Below are 10791 nucleotides of genomic sequence, written 5' to 3'. Positions count from 1 at the left end.
TTTCTTTTTCATAAAAAATTCCGCATTCACAAGATCTAGAAACACCTAGCCATATTCTAGAAACACCTAGCCATATTCGAAGTTGTCTTCGCCCTAGACGTGAAAGGTTTAATTTCTGAGGGTTTGGTCCCAAATCTCTATTTCAATTATTTAATTTAATTGTTTGTTTATTATTTTCCTTGAAGTTACTAACGTGTGTATTTTGTTATTAGAAAGAGGTACGAGGCATCAAAGTAAGTACTTTAATGGTTTTTATTGATGTTATTATGTAGAAATCATGCTTAGGTTGTTATTATGGTTCCTAATGTTATGTTAGGGCGTTTTGATCTTCCTAGTATCATGTCTAGGGTAACTTTAATATCAAGTACGATTAAAAGTATGATGCTTCCTATGTTCTTCCTAATATTTATGATTGTTAGTATCATGTTAGGATTAAAGATTTGATTTTTATTGCTTAGTGACAAGTTAGGGTTTGTTATTAATCTTGTTAGTATCATGCCTAGGATCTTGCTATTTTTATTATGCTTTAATATTAATATGAACATGATCATGAATATTATTATTGTTATTTTGATTATGATTATTATTGTTATGATTATAATTTTATTGTCATGATAATGATTATTTATTATATGTTGCTTGATATTTATTGTTATTGCTTGATCACACCTTTTATGCATGTTAAAAGGAATTGGTACTTGTAATCACGCTTAATAAGATATTTAATAATCTTGTTTAGGGTTAATTTTGATTATAATTTCAAGTGATCGCCAATAATAGTTTATTTGTGCATTAAATTCAACTAACATAGATAAACAGGTTTAGGGTTAATCCTATTGATTGCATGTTAATCAAAAAGCGCACATGAATACGATCAGAATAAAGTAGAGGCCTATTATTAGGGCAGGTTCAATCTCTTTTAGGTTGGATTTGTACCTTCATCCCCAAACCCTTATTTGGTTCTAGACCTTATGGAGTTGACGATCTCTTGGATCGTTAAGGGGTGTAACCTTCACCTCGTGAACGGTTTACAAGTTCCTAAAAACTTGTTGGCGACTCTTTTGCTCTATCTTCTTCCCTTTTGGACGCCACCGTACTTCAGTGTATGATCACAGTGGGGTTCGAGCTAGTGGGATTTTTAAAGGCTTGAAATTATTCCCTACATTATGATTATGGGGTTATTTTATGTACTTAAAACAAATTTCCAGATTTATTTACCCACTTTAAAGTTGTTGTAATTTGATATAAAACACTATATTTTTATAATTCTAACATATAAACTTAAAGTTGGGATGTTATATTACTAACTTTGATCTTTGGGGACAATTTAAAGGCTTTATTTTGATGATTTAAGAGGTTTTAAAGTAGTTTAGCATTGCTGTAATTTTAATTGCTTTGGTATTGATTTATTTCTAATTGTTTGGTTTAGGAGAGGACTTTGTAGAAGGCGACTTCTAGTTTTAAAGTGGCCAACCGGATTGTTTACACAAGGTACGTACAAGTTACGAAACCTTGCTTGTAGGTGCATGTTTAAGGACGGATCGAGAACTTAGTATCATGTATAGGATTGACTGGGTTAAATTGTCTGGTTATACATTTTGAATTTCAAATGATGTGCACTAGTTTATAATGCAAGTATTATTTGTGCTTTAATTATGCAAGGTGCGCTTACAGGAATTTTCATCCTTTTGTAATCTTTCCGGATTTGCTAAGGTATGTGATTGGTGTAAAGATCAAATTATTACTCGTTCATGATTATGTAAACAGGATGAGTAAAGGAGAAATTCAAGTCTTGTAAGACGAGGTTAAGGTTTTGGGGTGCCTTATGCACTCAAGGTGTTTATACACCGAGGTAGTAATGGAATAATTAATAAATGTTGTTTGTCACTAATAAATCAAGAATCTAAATTGAGAATTTGCCATGTTTGATTGAATTGCTTTTGGGATGTTTGTATTGATATGTATATGAGTCATCACCAAGTCTAAACCTGTAAATCACGTAAAGTGCAAGATGGATGAGCAATAAAACTCTGGAATGGTGCACATCTGGAGTAATGACAATCAGGGGTTGGGGTACATTGGGTATTAGCCGTGTACTTTTATCGAGGTCGTCTGATCTACGAGTCTCCTATTTCAAATATTATTTTTCTAAAATTAGGAGTTAGGTGAGATCTCATACTAACTACGGTCACGGAGTCGCGCCTGTGGTCGTTGGATGTTTATTGATGTTTCCGAAAGGAGGCATGTGGTTTTTCTTTATTGATGTTCCAAATGGGACATGGGTTGGACAACCTTGTCTATTGCTAAATCCAATGAAATAAATAAATGAGTCAGTTAATATTAATTAGTGAGGTCTTAATAAGTTTGATAATCGAGTCATGAATTGAGTCTGTATTTAATGATGCTTGTGCTTGATTATTAGTAGCATGTTAGGTATTTTCTTAATTTATTTCGCAGCTTGTATGTACTCAGCTTTGCTGACTGCGTGCTTTTGTGTGTGTCTTTCTTTGGTCATGGCCTTCGCCTTTCAATGACCCTGTGACGATCCAATTTTTACACTTGTAATATTGGGGAGCAGAATAACCACAGGTTCTTACACATGCAGCATTCATCAAGGTTGTGGGATCTTGAGTAGAGAGTTGGTTGTTTGCATTTTATTTCTTTTGCAAGTTTGAATTTATTTTAATTCTATTTTATTTGACATTAGTTCTTTTGGGCTTGAATTTATTTGAACACTGAATTTAATCACTTACTACTTTTATTGAGTTTTAAATAAGGGCCTTAAAGGTTCCAACTTGTAATACTTATTTTGATTTAATTCCTTTGTTTTGAGGTTTATTTATAACTGTTTTGGTTTTCCGCTGCTAATTTCTGAGATAGCCTTAACGTTTGAACACGTGGCGGTAGCACACCAGTAATTCTCTTGAAATTGTTCAGGTTATATACAGGTTTTTCACAGGTTTTTAAGAGAGAATTATTGAGGTGTTACAGGCCATAATTAAAAAGATCCACAGAGGAAAATACTCACAAAATGAAAAGACAATAGAAGCAAAGATTGGAATCAACCCCAGCAAAAGACAAGACTAAAACAAATTAAGCAACTGAAGAAAAGAAAAGCCCCTCACTTAGCTTAGCCTAACAGGGAAGACCCACTAGTCTCACCTTACGCAACAAGACTAGGAAGACCCACAAATTGAAAATCAAAACAAATTTCGTATAGAAACACGGCTTGACGGGGAGAAGTGGGGAAAAGATGGTTGTTGCTGCATGATACAACAATCACCAGTGGCACCTCGGTGGCCTAGGGGGGTCGCTGGCGATTGAGGAGCAAGCCAACCCACTCTAATCGCCAGCGGCCTATCGAATACTACTGTTTTGAGAAAGCCGGCATTAATAAATCAAAGGCTTAATTTTGATGGTTTTGGGAATTTCCCTAAGCGCATTCTTTAGGCGCGTGAGATTTAATTGATTAATTTTCTTCAACTTTCATTACTTAAACATATATACATACACACACATATATATATATCCAACCAAAATGTCAGAACTTTTCACTCGAGCCCAGGCTCCTTTTTCTCTTCACCAAGAGGATAAGCTAGTCTTCTTTTGATAATATGATTCTTATAGGACATTAAACATCCATAAGGATCCTTTCACCAATAAAAACGGACGGCTAAAAGGAGATTCACACTTTCCATTGACCATGCTCTTTCAAAATAGGATGTGTTGAAATTATTATGAAACGAATGTAAAAGATAAATGTTGTGTTTATTACGAAGCAGAGAGAGAGTATAGAAACAAAAAGCTCAATGGCGCTTATTTTGATGGTTTTGGGAATTACCCAACGCACGTTCTTTAGGCGTGTGAGATTTAATTGATTAATTTTCTTCAGCTTTCATTCCAAAAAAAAAAAAAAAAAAAAAAAAAAAAAAAAAAAAAAAAAACCCAAAATGTCAGAACTTTTCTCTCCAGCCAGGCCCCTTTTCCTCTTCACCAAGAGGATTAGCTAGTTTTCTTTTGATAATATGATTCTTATACGATATTTAACATCCATAAGGATCCTTTTACCAATAAAAAAAGGACAGCTAAAAGGAGATTCATATTTCCCATTCAGCATGTTCTTTCAAATTAGGATGTGTTGCAATTATTATGAAACAAATATAAAAGATAAATATTGTTTTTATTAAGAAGCGGAGAGAGAGTATAGAAACAAAAAGCTCAAAGGTACCTAGAAAAGCCTTAAAACAAAAATTCCTTTGTAACTATTCCCATAAAAAACATCAATTTTTTAGTGCATGTCACACCATGCAGCATGGGTTACCCGAGTTCTTTTTGCTAGAGGTTACTTGAGTTTTTCAGTCAGGGATTACTTGAGTTACTCGGTGAGGGTTACTTGAGTTACTCGATCAATGGTTACTTGAGGGGTTCGGGCAGGGGATACTCGGGGGTTCACCCGATTAAGGGTTATTTAGTCAGGGGTCACTCGAGTTTCTCGGTCAGGGGTTACTCGAGTCACGCCTGACCGAAAAATTCGAGTAACCCCTGATCGAGAAACTCAAGTAACCTCGAAAACTCGAGTAACCCCGGGAAATTAAGTAACCCCTGGCCAAGAAACTCAAGTAATCCTGATCGAGAAACTCAAGCAACCCCTGTCGCACCGTAAAACATGCCGCATATAAAAAATTTGTTTAAATTTTTTTTTTTAAAAAAAACGATAAAAAAAATAAAACATTCACTATTGCTACTTTCACATCCAATAAAGTCCTTCTAAACAGCAGCAAAAGTACATAATTGAACCTGTGAAAGAATATTGAGGCCAACCAGTATACTTGGGACTGCCTCATTATACATGTACACAAAAATAGATCAAACAAAGCTGTGGACTGCAAAAGCTTCAAGTAAATCTTTCTTCACTTCGTTCTGTTTATGACTATGAGTGTAAGATCTATAAGTAGGGCTGGGCACAATAGGTTAACCGTACCATTGAGCCTTAACAGTACGGTTAACCGTTAGATCGGTTACTCAAAAATGCGAACCGTAAACCAGTATACTTGGGACTGCCTCATTATACATGTGTACAAAAATAGATCAAACAAAACTGTGGACTTCAAAAGCTTCAAGTAAATCTTTCTTCACTTTGTTCTGTTTATGACTATGAGTGTAAGATCTATAAGGGCCTGCCTTGACCTTCTAACATCATCATCATCACTCTGGGGCAGAGAATCAATAGCTGCAGCCGCTAGGTTTGCATGCATCAATGCTAAATCCTTCGCTCTTTGAATTCCTTGACTTCTCCCAAGATAATCAAGAGCCTATATGCAAAAAATAAAAACAAAAAAAAATTATACAAATACATTAAATTTGTTAACCAGAATTTTTTTTTAAAAAAATCTATGATATTATGCGAGTATTTAAAAAAATAAATAAATTAATTAATTAATAAAAACTAAATAAATTATATAATAAATAGATGAATAAAACCCTGCTACTAGAAAATAATCTGGTAAACTGAAAAGTTCAAGCATAAAATTGTTCTTTTACCAATATACAAAATGAAAAAAAAAAAAACTTTTCTAATGCAAAAGATCTATCTATAAGATTTTGTGATTAACACCCAACCAGGTAAATAGGTTGTATGGCGTGTTCAAGCCAACAGGCACTGAAGATATGAATACTACCAAAAAATATTTCCACCCATATCTGCCACATCACTAACAATGAGCACACAATAAGAACTTCCCCCAGCATACGACTTTTAAACCAAAACCTACCAGGAAATCATAAATTCTTTCTTGATTATCTCCCAAATTTCAGTATTGGGCCATTGGCTAATGCAAAGATAATTGTAGATTAACTTTAACATAATTGTATGACAGGCATTATTCTTGACTAGACATCATAAAACAAATTCCTGGAAAAAAATACTCATCATATGAATTAAGAGGTCCAGAGAAAACGACCACCATAGATGCATATCATTGGCGCAATGCCTCGATCCAAACCCTAATTTATCACCAAACCCAGGTAACGTTCACAAATCTTCATTTAAAGATTGCAGTCTAACGTTCACAAATTGGATCCTGAGCCTTGAAATTATCCAGAAAAGTCCAGAGAACACAAGACATCATTGCCAACAGATTGGTCAATCAGATTATGGAGCCATAATTAAAGCCTTTTGCTGACCAATGTACACTTCTCACTCCAATTATTTCATTGTAAAATATTTTATTGCTCTAGAATTTTTTTAAAAATTCAGAAAGTTCATTACACAAGATTTTAGCAAAAATACTTCCTAACTTGTAAGGTAGCATGAGTCAGAAAAAAATGTTCAATTGACCAACCTACAAAGTCTTAATGCCCAAATGGCTATACTTTATAAGAATTTAACTTTAAATGAAGATGTAACAGAGGTTGACAACAAAATGGCACCTAACACATAATAAAGCATTGATTTCCGCAAGATTCACAAACAAGAAATAATGCAGGATTTTAACATGAGGTTCACACATAAACATACAAGATCAACATCTGCAGGGTTGTCAAGGCCTCGCTGCACAACTTCACCTAGTTGAGGGAATTCTTCTGTGGCAAACAACAAAGGGGCTGTGATGATTCCCTGTAGAAAAGAATGCAAACATGTAGCACTTTGAGTTAAAGAAAATAGACATCTATCACATTAAGACTGAGTTGCAGCAAGTTCTGTGGCAGTCATGCTAAGAACATACTACAGCAATGGGCATTGCTGATTACACTGTAATACGATATCTTTCTAGGTTAGAAAATTTCCCATCTTCCACTAAATTGACCTCCAATCTGACTTGTTAACTTTGTGGCTTCCAGACACTTTTGATGTGTATGAATGAATTGTCATTCCCTGAAGAAGAATATTGGCAAACATGTACAACACTTAATCACAGAAAAGAGGTAATTACATGACGAATATCAGAAAGTGAACCCTTTCCAAGTGATGCAGATGTGCCGGTGAAATCAAGAACATCATCAATCAATTGGAATGCCAATCCCTGTGGAAGAAAAAAGAATTGGAGATGTAATGAGCAATATGTACTGATATTACCAAACTGAAGTTTTCTTAATATAAATTTACTAATACAGTTGAGTTAGATGAACATAATTACATCTGCTAGCTTTCTGCAGCACATTGCCAGGAATCAACTTAAACCTCCACTCCCTTTCACTTAAGCATGCCAGAAAAAGGCGTCGAAGTCAGTTAGCTCCACTTAAGGGCAACCCAGTTAAATTTGTTTTCAGTCAAATATGGTGATTCCTAGATAAGTATGTGGAATTTGTTATGGGAAAATCTGTTGTGGAGAAGTTATGTACTTTTCATTTATATATAGGGGTTTGTAATAAGAAAAGGGTATGCTGAATGTTTATTGAGAACTTTTCTCTTGATTTTTCTTTTGTGGGATAGCCCTTACCTCTCAAAAGCAAGGAGTCGTATTCTAATTATTTATCATCAATACGACATACTATCCCGGCCTCCTTCTTCCCTATTTTTCTGCTGTAATTTCTTAACAATCCCATCTGTTTCCTTGCACACATGATCTTATAAACAGAAAAACCACATCAGATACAGCAACGCTGCACATTTCACACTCTTTCTTTTTTCTTTACTTGCCTCATTTCCCATTCTTTCTTTTTTTCTTTTTTTTTTTTTTTTTTTTTTTTTTTTTGGTAAGTAAGAAGTATATTAATCAAGCAAAACCTTCCCATTCTTGGGGTGTAATTAACACCCATTTTCTTTTTGAAATTGTTTTCTCTATGTTTTGACTGTCCTAAAATCCTGTGCAAAGTGTCGTCGAATAAACAAAAAGTCAAATATTAACAAAAATAAATATTTGGGCTGAACCACCTTTTGCTCCCACATGATTTAAATCAGATTAGTGAGTTTACAAGATCAAGTTTAACCACTAGCCTCAGGTTGTTTTAACGAAAAATCCCATCCAAAATTATAATTGATATCTACCCCTCTGTAGTACACCATTAGGAAAGAAGATCCATTCGTTATTCAATTACCAAAAAGTCAAATGAAAATATTGAAAGAGGGAGTTTAAGTTTATTTGTCAACGAAATTACATTCTCCAAGAAAATAACATCTTATTAAGGTTTCATTCACAAATGGTTGAAAGTCACTTTCAGGCAAAAAAAATTAATTAAAAAAAAAAAAAGAGAGCTTATGCGACAAGTATAACTAAATTTAGAGATATATAGAGATCGACCCTCCATTCAGAACATAGGAAAATGCCGGCAACACACATTTATGCAACCAGAGGTCACAAGCCAAGTGTCCCAAAACCATAAATTCATCATTCCACATGTATTATTAAGAATTTAATATTCAAGGAAAGCTTCCACAAGTCTGAAAATAGATACATTTGGAGGAAATAGAACCCTCTAAGAAGCCGTAATATTCGTATTAAATAATGAACGCTTTACTGAGGACACTTATAGGTTCAAGCAGCTCAAGCTATTCAGCATACATGTAGAATACAAGCAAATTAGCAAAATCACTAAACAAAGTATCATGATAAAATATCACTATTTTCAAATCACAAATCTTCCACAAAAGGCTAGTGCTTAATTAGACAAGAAGCGACAAATAATTAAGACAGCACATTCGAAGATTAATAGGGTAGGCTCATTTTGATTTAATTGACATTGACAAATTATCAGCTACTTAACATCCAACACCAAACTTTCCACAAAATTTTTTCTGACAAGTAATTTCATTTACGATTCCAGCCATAATATACACTGACAAAGATACACTCACCAAATTCTTCCCATACTGGTAAGATAACATAGCAGCTTCAGTAGATTGCCCTGCAAGAAGTGCAATGGACTTGCAGCTATTTGAGATCAATGATGCTGTTTTGTAGTAGGTCTTTTCCATGTAATACTGCATGCTGCGAGTAGAAATGAACCAAAATATCAGCTATGCTGCATATTATACATAGCAAGATATATGAAAATAAAAAAGGAAAAGAAAAAAAATATAGCATCAACAATCTGGACCATATGAGAAATTACATAAAAAGCAAATGGGAAAACTGTTGGACGTTAAACACCACAGCAAGAGGAACAAAAGAACAACTTGAAATTTATGGCAACAGTTTGTATTCAAATATTTAATTAAGAGTTTTGAAAATAGCAAACAAAAATAAATCAGTATTGGCAAGAATTACCATCAATCAAAACTTATAAGCCTCTTCCCAGGCAATGCAAGGATATTAGAATAATTATTACACAAGGTTCACAACAGTAATAAACCAGAAAAATAAATTAGCCTTGACAACACTATATTTAGTCTGCCAGCAAAAGCAAAAAGAATCTTTCTAGCATGGATTCCACTTTTTAACTTGATTTTGGCCAACTAAATAATACTATAACTCCACATATTTGCTAGAAAGTTCAACTAGTGGGAAAATTACCTTTTCCGGAAAATTACCTTTTCCGGAAAAATAACTACCCAATATAGAAATAAAGCAAACAACTAGCATCAAGAGATTTTTGTTGGAAAAGCACCACATTTGAATTTTAAAAGATCTAAATTACCCAATGAAGGTAATAACCATCATCAATCAGGCGTTTGATGACTCTTTGACTCTCCCTGACCTGGTAAAAAATGGCTTCTGGGACCTCTTAAAATTGTCTCTACCTATTTCCCTCTGATCTGCAAAATCTCATCCTTGGTTGCGCCTTCCTTGTGGAGGCCATGACTTCCCTTTCTTTTATCTTAGCGAGAGAAATGAAATCAGCTCCTTTCTAACTTATTCCCACATCTAATTTTCCAAACACCAAATTAATTCCAGGGACTTTCTTGGCTGTGTCTGTGTCCAACAACTCCCAATATTATATTATTCTTTGCTATTGAATGGATTCCATTTATTCTCCTTTTGTGCTAAAGTAGTAGGTTAGCTTCTGCCTTCGACAGGTACCATTTTTTCAATTTTATAGTAGAATCTAACCTTCATATTCATTCCTAGTCTGAATTCTTTACTCAACCTTTCATAGGCTGGTTAAGTCCATCTTTCAACATTGGTAATATTCCCTGGGGTACTCAATATAGCATTCAGCATTTGGAAAGATGTGAAAATTAAGAGCCTATAGGTTTTGCAAAGAGTATCCAGAATTCAAAACACCCACTGCAAACATTGCCTCTTGAATGTCGATCAATATAATGGGCCATCACCAAACTCAGAGTGTATCTCCCCAAATGTCAGTTGTTCAAAAGATCTTGACTATGTTAAGGTCTCACCACACAGAAATGGCAGTTATCGAGCATCCTGAAAGAATTTCAATGGAGCAACATAATGGTCTGTAGCATCAAAATACACAAAGGATGGTGAAGAATATCCACTGTTCTCATCATCAAATAGGAAATGGTTTAACAAAATTTTAATGGGTGAGCAGGAAGGCTACCTATGTAGCAAGGATGCAGTTTTCCAATTTTGACACTTTGTCTGACCTTGTCGTCCACCATCCTGTCTGTAATATATTTTCCACTGAAAATAAGACAAGTGACATCCATGAAACTTTACCCCCCTCCCACAAGTTGGGTGCTAGAAGAATTGCTCCCCCCCCCCCCCCCCCTTTTTTCCCATCTCTAATAATGACACAATAACTGTCATTGTTCTTTAAGCTTCAAATGGCGAGATATTTGAGGTGAACATAGGTTCTTTAAGCTTCAAGATAGCATTAAAGGAAATTTCTTATTGGATAGTTGAATGGAAAAAAGAATTATGGTAGTTGTGTTGACAGAATGATGTA

At 34.4% G+C, this 10791-nt stretch overlaps 1 protein-coding gene across 3 annotated transcripts in view; it reads right to left on the bottom strand.

Annotated features, from left to right (window-relative positions):
* Positions 1-4527: 4527 nt before the first annotated feature.
* The window catches only part of LOC110706366 (solanesyl-diphosphate synthase 1, mitochondrial-like), a 29385-nt gene continuing 23121 nt past the window's right edge, over positions 4528-10791 (bottom strand). The window contains exons 9-12 of one of the 3 annotated variants that reach the window (XM_021884293.1): positions 8795-8927; positions 6933-7022; positions 6518-6616; positions 4528-5312 (exon numbers count right to left, since the gene is read on the bottom strand). In XM_021884293.1, the coding sequence (XP_021739985.1) occupies positions 5133-5312; positions 6518-6616; positions 6933-7022; positions 8795-8927 (502 nt within the window). In that variant the 3' untranslated portion in view covers positions 4528-5132. The remainder of the gene's footprint in view (positions 5313-6517; positions 6617-6932; positions 7023-8794; positions 8928-10791) is intronic. The other 2 variants (XM_021884301.1, XM_021884284.1) reach the window with 2 other exon arrangements.

The sequence above is a fragment of the Chenopodium quinoa genome, unplaced genomic scaffold (assembly GCF_001683475.1).
Source record: "Chenopodium quinoa cultivar QQ74 unplaced genomic scaffold, ASM168347v1, whole genome shotgun sequence".
In the NCBI taxonomy this organism is placed as follows: Eukaryota; Viridiplantae; Streptophyta; class Magnoliopsida; order Caryophyllales; family Amaranthaceae; genus Chenopodium; species Chenopodium quinoa.
This window is presented reverse-complemented; position numbering and strand designations above follow the sequence as displayed.